The 16,077-nt window shown below is 37.9% G+C and overlaps 1 protein-coding gene across 6 annotated transcripts in view; it reads right to left on the reverse strand.

The window, feature by feature from the left end:
- Window positions 1–16,077, reverse strand: part of CACNA2D1 (calcium voltage-gated channel auxiliary subunit alpha2delta 1) — a 494,284-nt gene that overhangs the window by 189,964 nt on the left and 288,243 nt on the right. For all 6 annotated transcript variants that reach the window (XM_047096155.1, XM_047096153.1, XM_047096154.1 and 3 more), the window contains exon 5: window positions 4,865–4,906. In XM_047096155.1, coding sequence (XP_046952111.1) covers window positions 4,865–4,906 — 42 coding nt within the window. The remainder of the gene's footprint in view (window positions 1–4,864; window positions 4,907–16,077) is intronic.

Here is a 16,077-nt window from a genome sequence, read left to right on the forward strand (position 1 = left end):
TAGAACTCCCCTGGGAAGCCATCTGGTCCTGGACTCTTATTTGTTGGGAGATTTTTGATAACCGATTCAATTTCTTCGCTGGTTATGGGTCTGTTCAAGCTTTCTATTTCCTCCTGATTGAGTTTTGGAAGAGTGTGGGTGTTCAGGAATTTGTCCATTTCTTCCAGGTTGTCCAATTTGTTGGCATATAATTTTTCATAGTATTCCCTGATAATTGTTTGTATCTCTGAGGGATTGGTTGTAATAATTCCATTTTCATTCATGATTTTATCTATTTGGGTCATCTCCCTTTTCTTTTTGAGAAGCCTGGCTAGAGGTTTGTCAATTTTGTTTATTTTTTCAAAAAACCAACTCTTGGTTTCGTTGATCTGCTCTACAGTTTTTTTAGATTCTATATTGTTTATTTCTGCTCTGATCTTTATTATTTCTCTTCTTCTGCTGGGTTTAGGCTGCCTTTGCTGTTCTGCTTCTATTTCCTTTAGGTGTGCTGTTAGATTTTGTATTTGGGATTTTTCTTGTTTCTTGAGATAGGCCTGGATTGCAATGTATTTTCCTCTCAGGACTGCCTTCGCTGCGTCCCAAAGCGTTTGGATTGTTGTATTTTCATTTTCGTTTGTTTCCATATATTTTTTGATTTCTTCTCTAATTGCCTGGTTGACCCACTCATTCGTTAGTAGGGTGTTCTTTAACCTCCATGCTTTTGGAGGTTTTCCAGACTTTTTCCTGTGATTGACTTCAAGCTTCATAGCATTGTGGTCTGAAAGTATGCATGGTATAATTTCAATTCTTGTAAACTTATGAAGGGCTGTTTTGTGACCCAGTATATGATCTATCTTGGAGAATGTTCCATGTGCACTCGAGAAGAAAGTATATTCTGTTGCTTTGGGATGCAGAGTTCTAAATATATCTGTCAAGTCCATCTGATCCAGTGTCTCATTCAGGGCCCTTGTTTCTTTATTGACCGTGTGTCTAGATGATCTATCCATTTCTGTAAGTGGGGTGTTAAAGTCCCCAGCAATTACCACATTCTTATCAATAAGTTTGCTTCTGTTTATGAGTAATTGTTTTATATATTTGGGGGCTCCGGTATTCGGCGCATAGACATTTATAATTGTTAGCTCTTCCTGATGGATAGACCCTGTAACTATTATATAATGTCCTTCTTCATCTCTTGTTACAGCCTTTAATTTAAAGTCTAGTTTGTCTGATATAAGTATGGCTACTCCAGCTTTCTTCTGGCTTCCAGTAGCATGATAAATAGTTCTCCATCCCCTCACTCTCAATCTAAAGGTGTCCTCAGGTCTAAAATGAGTCTCTTGTAGACAGCAAATAGATGGGTCTTGTTTTTTTATCCATTCTGATACCCTATGTCTTTTGGTTGGCGCATTTAATCCATTTACATTCAGTGTTATTATAGAAAGATACGGGTTTAGAGTCATTGTGATGTCTGTATGTTTTATGCTTGTAGTGATGTCTCTGGTACTTTGTCTCACAGGGTCCCCCTTAGGATCTCTTGTAGGGCTGGTTTAGTGGTGACAAATTCCTTCAGTTTTTGTTTGTTTGGGAAGACCTTTATCTCTCCTTCTATTCTAAATGACAGACTTGCTGGATAAAGGATTCTCGGCTGCATATTTTTGCTGTCTAGCACCCTGAAAATCTCGTGCCAATTCTTTCTGGCCTGCCAAGTTTCAAAAGAGAGATCAGTCACGAGTCTTATAGGTCTCCCTTTATATGTGAGGGCACGTTTACCCCTTGCTGCTTTCAGAATTTTCTCTTTATCCTTGTATTTTGCCAGTTCCACTATGATATGTCGTGCAGAAGATCGATTCAAGTTACGTCTGAAGGGAGTTCTCTGTGCCTCTTGGATTTCAATGCCTTTTTCCTTCCCCAGTTCAGGGAAGTTCTCAGCTATTATTTCTTCAAGTACCCCTTCAGCACCTTTCCCTCTCTCTTCCTCCTCTGGGATACCAATTATGCGTAGATTATTTCTTTTTAGTGTATCACTTAGTTCTCTAATTTTCCCCTCATACTCCTGGATTTTTTTATCTCTCTTTTTCTCAGCTTCCTCTTTTTCCATAACTTTATCTTCTAGTTCACCTATTCTCTCCTCTGCCTCTTCCATCCGAGCTGTGGTGGTTTGCATTTTGTTTTCCATTTCCTTTAAAGCGTTTTTCAGCTCCTCGTGACTGTTCATTAGTCCCCTGATGTCTGTAGCAAGAGATTCTCTGCTGTCCTGTATGCTGTTTTCCAGCCCAGCGATTAATTTTATGACTATTATTCTAAATTCACTTTCTGTTATATTATTTAAATCCTTTTTGATCAGCTCATTAGCTGTTGTTATTTCCTGGAGATTCTTCTGAGGGGAATTCTTCCGCTTGGTCATTTTGGATAGTCCCTGGTGTGGTGAGGGCCTGCAGGGCACTTCCCCTGTGCTGTGGTGTATAACTGGAGTTGGTGGGCGGGGCCGCAGTCCGACCTGATGTCTGCCCCCAGCCCACCGCTGGGGCCACAGTCAGACTGGTGTGTGCCTTCTCTTCCCCTCTCCTAGGGGCGGGATTCACTGTGGGGTGGTGTGGCCCGTCTGGGCTACTTGCACACTGCCAGGCTTGTGATGCTGGGGATCTGGCGTATTAGCTGGGGTGGGAAGGCAAGGTGCACGGCGGCAGGGGGGGCAGGCTTAGCTCGCTTCTCCTTAGGTGATCCACTTCAGGAGGGGCCCTGTGGCAGCCGGAGGGAGTCAGATCGCTGCCGGAGGTTTGGCTCCGCAGAAGCACAGAGTTGGGTGTTCGCGCGGAGCGAGCAATTTCCCTGGCCGGAGCCGGTTCCCTTTGGGATTTTGGCTGGGGGATGGGCGGGGGAGATGGCGCTGGCGAGCGCCTTTGTTCCCCGCCAAACTGAGCTCTGTCGTCCAGGGGCTCCGCAGCTCACCCTCCCTTTGTCCTCCAGCCTTCCCGCTTTCCGAGCAGAGCTGTTAACTTATGACCTCCCAGACGCTAAGTCGCGCTTGCTGTCTGAACACAGTCCGTCAGGCCCCTCCGCTTTTGCAAGCCGGACTCGGGGGCTCTGCTTGGCCGGCGAGCCGCCCCTCCGCCCCGGCTCCCTCCCGCCAGTCCGTGGAGCGCGCACCGCCTCGCCGCCCTTCCTACCCTCTTCCGTGGGCCTCTCGTCTGCACTTGGGTCCGGTGACTCTGTTCTGCTAATCCTCTGGCGGTTTTCTGGGTTATTTAGGCAGGTGTAGGTGGAATCTAAGTGATCAGCAGGACGCGCGGTGAGCCCAGCGTCCTCCTACGCCGCCATCTTCCAGGACCACTCTCAGTATCATCTTTAGGTAACATTCAGCTTATGCTCATCAGTAACAGTATCATCTTTGTTGACCGGCAGGTTGGATCCAGCATGTGAATCCATTGGCTTTACTTTTTATGAAATCTTTGTTACACTTTTACAAACTAAATGTTTTAAAAAACTGTAACTAGTGCTGTAGTAGCTCTAACTTCCTACCAGGAAAGATAAGGATTTTGCATATATATTTTAATGACTGTACAATTTTTAAATATCAAATACTAATCCCAACAGTGAGACAAAATGTACAAAAATAATGCTCACTTGGATACCAAACAATTAACTATTAAAATGTTTTGTATGAGCCATCAGTTTGTCCTTAATATACCTCCTACATAACTAAAATGACATCATACACATATATAAATATATATATTTCATGTATATATATATATACACATGTGAAATCATAATTATATATATTTACCGTAAGAGGATAGTTAGCACTGGCAAAGCACCTATGTCTAGTAAAAAGAAAACACTTTTTAAAACACTCCAAGTTCTTCATTTATTAAATGGAGAAAACAGTCCACTTTCTTCAGAGTGTTCGATAAACCATGGTGTTGAGTAGTTCAGTTGGTCCTACAACCTGAAAAGGTGGGTGGCATCTCAAACAAACCATATCTATTGTGTGTTTGTTTTTAAATTATTTTCTGGAAGACAATTCTAAATAAAAGCATAGAAATGCATTTTTTTGAGTCAGATAAAAAGAGTGTGAAGAACAAATAACAATTATTTGACATTTGTTTGACTTGTTCACTGATACATATCCTAAGCTCTCATAAGAATACTGAAAATATAAGAAGCCCTCAACGCACATTGTTGGATAAATATGTTAAGAGTATAGAGATATTTCTCAAATATATGAGAATTTAAGTGAGTTTAAGGGTCGAATTGTTGGCTATTTTGCAAATGCTTCCACCATAATCATAAGTCAGAAGTAACTTATTTGTGCTAAAATAGTCCATGTTTGAAAATCATTGGACTATGTACATTATAGTCATTTATTTAAAAGGGCTTCCTGAACACCTACTATGCTTCAAAGATTGTCCAGGTAAGGCCAGTTGTTGTACAGCTTCCAGGATGTCATTCACATTGTACGTGAAATAAGTGGCCCCTCTGGTAAGAGCAGTTCAGTTCAGAGGAGACCTGCCTAGTAACCCTGGTAATAAGCGCCAGGCTTACAGAGATGGATGGGATCCAACCTCTGTCTTCCATACCGCTAAGGGATGTAGAATATCACAGTCAGTGCTGTGGGCTGAGGTCTGGACAGGGTGCAATGAGAGCTCAGATCCTGAGAAACACATAGCTTTTCTACCTAGGAAGATGCCAATGATAATTTGTTAGAGATGACTTAAGCACTACAACTCATCATTACCTCATTGGGTCACACCAGTAGTTCCGTTTATGCTATAGATCGTTTTCTGAGAAACTCAACGTGCTAGGTCAGCTTGTACTGTAAAGCCAGTCATCCAAGCATAATTCAGTTTACCTTGGAATATAACGTAAAACTTCCAATACTCACATCAAGATCATCCTTTGCATTGTAGTAGACAACTTCATTGCTCTATAAAAAAAAAAGAAAAGAAAAGAAGAGTGCTTTACTGATTTCAGTAAAAATGAAAAAATATACTGGATCAAGTTCTGAATACATTTTGTGCATATTTTAAATAATAAACCCCTCATGGAATTCTTTTCACAATACACTCCACAAAGATGCATAAAGATTAGCCAATATTTTGAAAAACATATTAAAATACTATATCAGTGATATTTAATAGTACATCTTGCATTGAGGATGAAGTATCTCAGTAGAGGTGTCAGAACCATTTGTCAAGAAAAAATGAAGAATTCATAAAGCAAAAAAGTTATATATACACCCACACACACCCATAAATCATGAAACTGTAGAGAATAATTCAAGAAAAAAATGTAAGAATATGGCTTAATATTTTGCTGACACCATGACTTTTAAAAAATACATATATCACATGTTGAAATGATCAAAGAAAAGCACATCTGCACAATATTGGCAGAAATTTCTTCATGAGGTTCAGAAAAGGGATCAAGAATAATTGAATTCAGATAGCAAAAGCAGGGGCGCCTGGGTGGCTCAGTCAGTTAAGCGTGGAGCTTTGGCTCAGGTCATGATCTCGTGGTTTGCAAGTTTGAGCCCCACATCAGGCTCTGGGCTTGACAGCTCAGAGCCTGGAGCCTGCTTCCAATTCTGTGTCTCCTTCTCTTTCTGCCCCTCCTCCCTCCCTCCCTCCCTTCCACCCTCCCTCCCTCCCTCCCTCCCTCTCTCTCTCTCTCAAAAATAAAAAAAAAAAAAAATACTTAGACAGGCAAAGCAATGAGATTATCTAACAAACTAACACTTTGCTATTGTACCAAAGTGGTGGGTCAGCACTGACTCTTGAAGAATAAATGTATACACCCATTTCTGCCAGCCGTCAATAATGCTGAAATATGCCATAACTATAAATTATGGGCATAAATTGCATCAGAGTGAAAACGGAAAGGATAAAAAATGAACAAAATGATTGTCAAGGAATTTAAAAGTTTCATTCCTTGAGGCTTCAAGACTAGTTCTATACAATGTCAGAATACTCCATTTATACTGATTTCCTTTTCCTTTCTTCTCCTGAACTGATTGAAGATAAAAATCCATCTTCCATATGTCTTCAGTAGTAACCTGAGCACTATGTAAAAACACATTTTTCTGTGTCTCTTTAACATTTAAAACATGGATACTCTAAAATTTTATTACAAGAAAACACAATAAGGGGTGCTTGGGTGGTTCAGTCAAATATCCCAGTCTTGATTTCAGCTCAGGTCATGATCTCATGGTTTTGTGAGTTCAAGCCCCACATTGGGCTGACAGCAAAGAGCCTGCTTCGGATTCTCTGTCTCCCTCTCTCTCTCTGTCCCTCCCCCACTCACAGTGTCTCTGTCACCCTCAAAATAAACTTTAGGAAAAAAAAAAGAAAGAAAAACAATGCACATTTAAAAACAAAGGAAGTTAGTCAAAAATTCAATAAATTAGTGCTTCTTAAAATATATACCCCTTCACCCCACCCCATCTCCAAAATGTTCTATGGCCCTATGACGTTAGAATAAATAATAAAGTTAATTAAAGTCATCTCTTTTTGACTTCAGAGTCTCTGTATATGAATGCACGTTCTAAATCTCCAAGAGTAAAACACATCTTGTTTTGTTTCTCAAATTTATTTAGAGCAAAATCTGCCTCCTTTTTTTGGTTTGAGAAATATATCAAGAGTGCCTTAGTTCTATAAAAGACATCTCTCTGGGACACCTGGGTGACTCAGTCAGTTAAGCACCTGATCCTTGGTTTCAGCTCAGGTCACGATCTCAAAGTTCATGAGTCTGAGCCCTGAGTTGGGCTCTGCGTTGGCAGTGCAGAGCCTTTTTGAGATTCTGTCTCTCTCCACCTCTCTTACCCCCAAAAAAGATTGAATACAGTTAAAAAAAAAAAATAAGATCTCTCTGAAGTTGAAACAAACCAAAGACTATATTAATAAATGATAGAACATATAATTCATAATAGTGAATGAAGCCATGAGTTTGAATTTATTTCATTTACAATTAACAGAACTTTAAAAATTACCCTTTAATTCTTCTAGAAAGATTTAAGTAGCTAAAGAATCTTAACAAGCATAAAAGTTCTAATTTCTGAAGCATTTCTTACAGCATAAATTCTGTAACAAAGTTAAAATACAAAATCAGAATTCATCACATACACAACATAAGAGAATCTTTTGAATCCACCCGAGTCCCAGATCTAATTACGAGTTTATTGATCCTTCTTGCAAACTCTATAATTTATACTTCAGAGACAATTTTCAACCTGAAATGTGGATTCCATCCAAAGATAAAATATTGAGTAAGTTTATCTTCATTTTAGACTTTATTTCTGCCAACTCCTTACTTATATTTACAAAATTGAAATCTAGAAAACAAGGTGAAATTACATTAAATTTCAAGTGAAGAAAATCTAAGTTTATTTGAGAATTTCCAAATGTTTTTCCTTCTGTTATGATACTGTATCTTATATAAAATCTTATTACTTTTCTTTTAGAAACTCTATATTGCTTCTAAAACTTATTGAAAATGTGTATTGCAAAGCTTTTTTTAAAATTTTATGTATCTGCACAAGGCTTTCTAGACTCGGAAGATATGAGATCCCCAAAAATGATTTCTTGTATTCAGTAAACTGAAAAGAAAAACCTTAGTCATAAAATAATACTGTACATACAACAACCATTCTCATTGTAACTGGGTATTTTCTAACCCTACTTTTAAAAAGGTCTTTTATACAATGTTCATTTCTTACAGGGTCAAGATATAAATGCAAAGGAGGAGCACCTGGGTGGCTCAGTTGGTTAAGCATCTGACTCTTGGTTTCAGCTGAGGTCATGAACTCACCATTCTTGGGTTCTAGCTCTGAGTCGAGCTCTGGGCTGACAGTGCAGAGCCTGCTTGGGATTGTCTCTCTCTCTCCCTCTCTTTCTGCCCCTCCCAACCTCTCTCTCTCTTTCCAAATAAATAAATAAACTTAAAAAAATAAATACATGAAAAGGAAACCAAAGTGTGACTTTTTAATAGAAAAACAACAAAACTTTAAGTACTTAATCAAATGTGTTCTTAGACATTTGTCGTGATTTAGTAAGAGAACAAGACCTTAATGGAATGTGCACCTGATTACACCCCCTGCCTTACAACAAAATTTCTTCTTCACTAACATATGTGATACAGCTTTTGTCTTAGATGCATTTCTTTTTATAAATACACTTTCCCAAATCCTAAGCTTTGAATTGATAGCAAGCATATTCCATTATTCCCTTATTTTACCTAACAGAAAAGTTCAACTGATCCACTTTAGTAAGCATACATCTGTGTAGGGTATCAGGATTTGGGGAAACTGTAACTGCATTTAATTTTTCAACCAGCACAACTTATGTGGCACTATGATACTAAAATAAGCGGCAAACATTCACAGAACATTTAATTTGTATAACCATACATAAATATTTTTTTCCACTCTCAGTTCTTCATGCCTTCTTAGAGAAAATTACAGTGACCTGCTTTACCGTGGCTTTTGTTTAGAGTTTCAGAATGGCTCAGGAATCGTTTTCAATATAAGCTAGAGGAAAATCCTAAGCTGGTGGAGTCATAATTCTTTTTCCTATCAGATTCATTTATAGCTATCTCTTCTGCTACGTGAAAATATATAAGATGTGTGTAGCTATGTTACACTAAATCAGGCTGAAATCAGATCAATCTTAAAGGGACTGGGATAAAAGACAATTCTTAGGAATAAAGGACAAGACACGCTAAACCAGCCCACATTTTGTGTTCCGGTGTTCTTTGATAGGAATAAATTTTGGTTAAGGTTAACTCGGTACTAAAAGAAAATTAGGAGGCGTAATTGTATAAAAACAGTTAAATGTTTTTATAATGAGGGGGTCAGAATTAATAAAAAGGAAGTATCAGCTGGATTCCTTCTTCCTTTAGCTGATCAATCAGCTGTCCCCTGCCTCAATCCTACTTCGACTTTGTACAGCAGATTTTTGGGGTCTCCCAACCAACAGAGGGAGCCACACCTCACTCGTTCAACAGTACTTTGGCAACCTTAACTCTGTACCGTGTTGGAGAAATGAAAGTGAAGACTGTCCATATCCTGGCCGTAGGAAGCAAATTCTGGCCCTCCTGACTCCTATGTGGCAAGAGACTGAGGCGCTGAGACACTTCCTCTCATCTGCTATAGATGAGGAATATCTCTTAGTATCATTGAATGCCATGACCATCCAAACCAAAACTTTCGCAGGTTTCAAAATAGGAGAGTTAAGAACTTCAGGTAGTTAAAACATTCCTCCTCTGTTTACAATCAGTTCAAGCATGTATGTGTGGGTGTGTGGGTGTGTTTCTGACTCATTCACCTATCCTGTCACTCAAAATTCCCTCAGTCCCTCCTCCAAAAAATATATAGTTGTACCAGTGTCTTTTAATATTGTAAAAGTATGGCATACCAGCTAATTATCACAGGCACAGAATGCAAAATTGGGTCATCTGGTTTCTCCATTATCCTTCTGGCTAGATGTTTTCATGCACACTATTAACATCATCTTGGAAGGTATTTGCATTCAAATACAAAGATTCTTAGTGGATTTTAGGGTATTACATGCAGTGTGATAAGATAAAGCCAGCAACAGCCTCAAACTAGATTCACAGATTAGCTAAACCTTTAGAGAGCTATTTTCCATCATTTAAGCACCACCAGATGACAAGCACAAATTGTTTTGTTTCTGATTTTTAACCAAGTAGTTTAGTTATTTATTATCTCCTTGAAACAAATTTACCCAAATGTTCCATGCTAATATACTGCTGCTGCTTACTGAAATTGAAAACATCCCCTAGCAAGTTGAGAGATAAATTACTTCAGTATCCCTTTGTCTACTGGGAGTCAAAATTAAATCTGGACAAAATAGACCATTCCATCTTCAACGTGTATATTGCAAGTGACAGTCCCTTGCATGCCACTTTCCTATAAAAGTTGGCCTCTGATGAATAGAATGAATTTATGTTAAAAATCGGAAGCATAAATACAAAGCTTCCACGTGGAAGATGGTGCCAGCGAAAAGATTTAAATATTGGAACTGAAAATTGAGATTTTATAGCCAACGTCTGAAATATATGACACATTGAAAATTCAAATAGAGATTAACTTCGTGTCCTATTTACCAATTCTCTTTTCTTGGCTGTACACTTGACTCTGCACTTGATCCACAGCCTGACATATTCTGAGCAACCATACTGTCTGCTAAAGTTGCTTCTCAAGAAAATCGCAGTCTTAGTATTTATCACTCTTTAGTTCCAAAACTGAAGTCAATCAGATGACTATTAAGGATACTCTTGTTATAAATGAATTGTGTTAATGGTTCCTGCCCACCAAGATCCATACTGTTTAGCCCAAATCAGTTATAATTTATGTTTCTGATCAATATATCTTTATCACAATCTGACCTGGTAAACCCACATGCCACTGCCGTTGACTGTGCTCAAGTCAACCATGGTACGTGGGATGTGATAATCTGCACTGTGGCACTGTGTGAATAAAAGAACTTAGGAACCTATGTGTGTATGTGTGATGGCGTGTGCATGCATGTGTGCGTGTGTTGGGGGTGAATGTGAGCAAATATTTCCAACAAGAGTTGAAAGTGGTTAAAGCCGTATATTAAAGACAGTGGTTTTTGTGAAAAAAAAAAAAAGTATTTGTGTGTCATTATATTTGTTTGAGGTTTGAACATGTAAGCATGCTGTTGATGAAAATAAAAAGGAAAAATAAAGACGGAGATCAGAGTTGCATCAGGAGATTGGTGGTACCAGCTTACTGGACTGAAGACATGTGATAAACCCACATTCACATCATATGACAAGAGATAATAAAAAGGACCTTACGCCTTCATCCTCACACACTCCTGACTGGAGAAACATCAACTTTAAATTAAACCAAAAGTTTATGCATCTATCCTAACAGCCACACTGTGGCATCTTGCTGGAGAAAATTACATGAACAGCCCTCACATAGAGTAAGTCAGTGGTTCTCATGTTTTAACAACTAGTAAACATGAGGATCTGCTTTGTTTCTTTGTTTGTTTCCGACTCAGAAACCCTACTGTCTTTGGAAAACTGTTTCTTCCAACCACGTGATTCAGTTGGCTAGCAAATTACACTACACTACTCTGACCACAGAAACTAACAGGTGCCTAAATCTATCCAATGATATTATCTCATTTCCCTACTCCCTTCTTAGGAAGATTTCAGGAGTAGCTATGGTTGCAAAAACTGAAAGGTTTAATGAATCGTGGTGTGGCAGAGGCTACTTCTACTAGCTCTCAATTACGGAATTTATTATTTTTTTTCTTATGCTAGTTAGAATGTGTTTCTAAATCTTACAACTGATAGTACTGACACAAACATCACACTCCCTACAGTGTTTTTTTTTCCTTTTTTCATCCTAATTTCCTGTCACTAACAGTCAATACTATTTGCCAGAACGTCAATTTATTTTGGTGGCATTATGGGAACATAACTGTTCTAGGCCTAATTCCACTCTCTGTGTCCCAGATGCCAACTCCTCCTGCATCCGTGAAGACCCATTCCTTCCTCATCCCTTTCCCTTTCTGTGTGTCCATTTTCTCTTTATTCACATTCAGGTGGTTTGCAAAAAAGATGTGTGGTATAAAAACTCAGATGTATTCTGGCATAAAGCTTCTTCTCTTTTCTAAAATTTAAAATTCTAGCATATCTAGCAGAAGAAAAAAATCAAAGAGGCCAAAAAAAATCACAATTTTCTTAGCTCACATATAAAAAAAATTTGTATTTTTCTAATAGTTCTGATACACTAAAGGTAAAAAAAAATCTGTTATTGCCAACTTAATATTTTATTATTATATTAGCAAGTAGCTAAACTTCTTAAGATGATTTCTATCAATTTCTTTACATCAGCTTCTCATCAGCCTTTAGAAATTAGTTGCATTAGTGGCTCAGTCGGTTAAGTGTCTGACTCCTGATGTCGGATGTATCTCACCTTTCACGAGCCTGTGCCAGGCTCCATGATGTCAGCCCCACATCAGGCTCCGCGCTGATAGCTGGATTCTCTCTCTCAGTCTCTCTTTGCCCCTACCCTGCTCACGAGTGCGCTCTCTCACTCTCTCTCTCAAACCAAATAAACTTTAAAAAATTAGTGGCATAATAAAAAATGAAATAACTATACAAATATTTATTATATGTTTGAATATAACACCTTCTATTAAAGAAGATTGATATTGCTACGATGGTTTCAAAGATTATCATAGAAAACTACCATTCATCTATTCTTTCTCTGACTCTCAGCATTCATTCATAAGAAGAAATACATACTGAGATTTATACGCATGCCTAGCCTAAGGCTAGAAATCTAAATACATGTGCTTTTTTGAGACTGGTTGTGAAAAATAAACTAGTACAGGGACGCCTGGTTGGCCCAGTTGGTTAAATGCTGACTCTTGGTTTCAGTTCAGGTTATGATTTCATGGTTCAAAGGTTGGAGCCCCGCATCAGGCTTTGTGCCATCAACCTTGGAATTCTCTCTCTTCTTCTCTTTTTGCCTCTCCCCAGCTCACATTTTCTATCTCAAAATAAATAAATAAACTTAAAAAAAATAAAGTAGTAAGGTATTATCTATCTCAATTTGCGTATTTGAAAGCTAAGAGGAACAGCAGTTGAATTGAATCTAAAACAGGTGTTCTTAATGCCCAGTCAAGTATTAACCCCTCTCATGCACTGTTATCATGAATATATAATAATCAACTTTTTAGACACATCGAATTCCATAGATACCCTATGAAGTTCATCTAATAATAAAAAGAGTATCCAATAATCTTTGAGACACATTCATTTGTCTTGTCTCTTCTTTTAATGTTGCCTTACAATCTGTTTTAAAATATGAATTTAATTTTTTTTAAGTTTATTTATTTGGGGGGGGCACGAATGGGGCAGGAGCAGAGAAAGAGGGAGAGAGAGAATCTCAAGCAGGCTTCATACTGTCAGTACAGAGCCCAATGCTGGGCTCGAACCCATGAACTGTGAGATCATGACCTGAGCTCAAGGCAAGAGTCAGACATTTAACCAACTGAGCCACACAAGTGCCCTAAAATGTGAATTTAATTTAATAGTAATTTCTTTAACCTAATTGAAGAAGAAAGACCTGGAAAATAACTTTGGCTTTTTAAAACTTACTGCTGCTACTTTTCACAAACACATTTTACATGTATTCATTGGGTAATTGCTATTATGTATTTGTAATATTATAGTTGTGGGGTTTTTTTTAAGTTGCCATTATGTTGCTAGCAAACTGAAGTATTCCTTAATAACTGCCCCAGCACATTAACCAATCAATGAGTCAAAGTCATCTAAGACGAGTCTTTACAACAAAAGACACTAGACTCAGGTGTCCTCACTATGTTTAATTACCTAACTACAAAGATGCTCAAATACTCCAACCCCAAGCCACACTATGAGGCTGGTGACAAAATTGGAAATATCATCCTACATGAGAAAAAAATATATATAATATTCACCAAAGGAAATGTTCACCATTTCTACATAAAAGAAATCAAAAACTAAGTTGAAAAAAAAGGAGGGATAAAATTGTTTTGATTGAGTAGAAACAGCATTCTATTATGTGCCTACTCAGTGGTTATACAAGGACTGCAATGTTGTATGAACTACTATTGAATGGGCAGATAAATGAATAAATGAGTAACATAAGCCTAGAAGGAACTCCTAGAAACTCTAGACTAAAAATAACAGCAAAATACACACAAACATACACGTGTGCACCCATACATCGCATCAGGGTAGAGAAAAAGTACATAGCTCTAAAAAAGTTTGAAGTAAACTATAGACCACTTTCACTCTATAGGAAATCAAAGAGGAATTCCAATTGGACTGTGATTTTAGAGTTTCTTGGTTGTTGAACTTCAAAGATAAATTCCTATTAAACAGTAAGAGCTGTAGCAGTATATTTCTTCATTTGATAAACTTTACTAAGAATCTGCCTGTAAGGTGTTTTTAGTGCTCCAAATGATATTGATAAATCTATTATTTAAACTGTAGAAGAAAAGCAAAAGTAGAATATCTGAAGATAAATATATTATTTTCTTCAGCTACCAAATCTCCCAGGAAATTCAGCCTAGAATTGTACAACCACATCCATGATGCTGAGGAACTTTTTTTAATCTCCTTTAATCTATAACTCTAATGTAGCTTTGGGTATAATCATCTAAAACATTAAAATTTAATCCACTAACATATTTTATTTTCTATGTTTCTTCCTATTGACTTTGACAGACCACAGATTTTCTTGACTCATGATCAAAGTTAACAGTTCTTCGTCAGAACAGTATATGATGTCCTAGTAATAGAGTCGTGTTAATTTTATCCAATTGTAATACTAGCACTGCCTTTTCAAATTAATCATTATAAACTTCAGAAAATTATCATACTAACACAAAACATAAAGACTCACACTAGGGCCAATGAATTAGTGAGTATAAAATAATCTGGCAAAAATCAGAGCTTTAAAGACTATTAAGCTGGTAAATTAAATCAATTTATCTTTCATTGGACTTAAGGGGCTATAATAGTATCAGAAAGAAGAAGGAGAAGAGATTTTTATATGTGTCCATTATGTGAATGGCATTTACGTGTATTACATCATTAAATGCTAGAAAATTCTCTGAATATACGATAGATATGATCTTCTCGAAAATAATAAATTGATAAAAAACTTAATCAACCTTATATCATGGTAGTTTGCTTGTTGATTTCCTTTCCCTTCCTCCTCTCCATCCCAACCCCCTCTATTGAGACAATTGGTTTCCATCATGAGGTGACAATTTGGGCTAATACATCATTGTTCAGCCTGGATATTTTATTAGGTTTAAGTTCTATCTGGCAATAGTCTTAAAAGCCCACCTTATTAAAGCAGAGAGGAGATTTCTACATTTTAAAAAAAACAGATAACTCTATATACAACAACAAAACTAGAAATTCTAAACAATAAGCTAGAGTTACAACTTAGCATATGGAATAAGGGATGTTCCTTCCCATGAGGAAATAGTTGCTGAGATTTTCTTGAGTGTGGGTGGAAGAGCAAAGGGAGAGCTAAGAGTAAACTACGTGTGATCTGGCTCCTCTTACAGGTAGAAAACACAGCAAGAAAGAAAAGGTGTTTGGGAGAAATTCTAGAGCAGAGGGGAAAATGCCACCTTTCCTATTCAGGATTTTGGAATAAAGCCTTTTCATGCCTCGTGGATGCTCATGAACCTTTTTATGTTGTGGAAAACTTTTCTAATGTTCCCACTTCAAATCAAAGTTTAGGTACCTCTCATAGGACCTGATTTTTTCCTCCTCTATATATCAGAGAGAAAAACATTAGGTAAGTACCTCACTGGTTTGTTGTGTGGAATTAATGATGCAAAGATCAGCTAAACCCCCTTCCTCAATCCTTGTACTTAACACACTATATTGTGTTCACTCGTCTGAGCCCTGTAAGGCGAGAGACAGTATCTTGATCATCTTTGTCCTCAATGTCTCGTTGGAGGTCCATCAAAAGTTACATTACAGGGACTACTGAACAAACCTGCCTTCCTCACAGAGCTGTTGAGTTACCAGCTTAATTGTCTTTATCCTCTACAGACAAGGTCTTTGAGAACAAGTTTCTACCACTACCTTTAGTTTGATTCCCCAGAAGCAGACACTTGCTTAAGATTTAAGCACAGATCATCCATCTGAGAGGTGATCCCAGGACACACTAATGGGAGAGTGGAGAAAGGAGACATGGAAACAAATGAATTCAATAGGAGGTGTGTTAAAGAGCAGGTGGGCAAGCGCGGCTCACTTCTTCTCAGAACTGCTGTTTCTCAAGGGTAGTATTCACCCACACCAATGGTCACTGCTTGAAGGCGTTCATTTCTGCAAATTTCTGTTCCCACTGAGGGGGTGGGGGGGGCAAGCAAAGATTTGCAGATGCTTGAGTAGAAAACTATAGGAGTGTGTATGTGGGCTGAGGAGATGTGGGCAGGGAATCAACATCTATCATAGGCACATGAAGAGTATTGTTGAATTATTTACTGAGCCCTTGGCTAAATCAAAACATGGCTTTAAGCACTG

The sequence above is a fragment of the Lynx rufus genome, unplaced genomic scaffold (genome assembly GCF_022079265.1).
Source record: "Lynx rufus isolate CCGP_SWC_20201006 ecotype Redwood Valley unplaced genomic scaffold, mLynRuf1.p SCAF_4, whole genome shotgun sequence".
Classification (NCBI taxonomy): domain Eukaryota; kingdom Metazoa; phylum Chordata; class Mammalia; order Carnivora; family Felidae; genus Lynx; species Lynx rufus.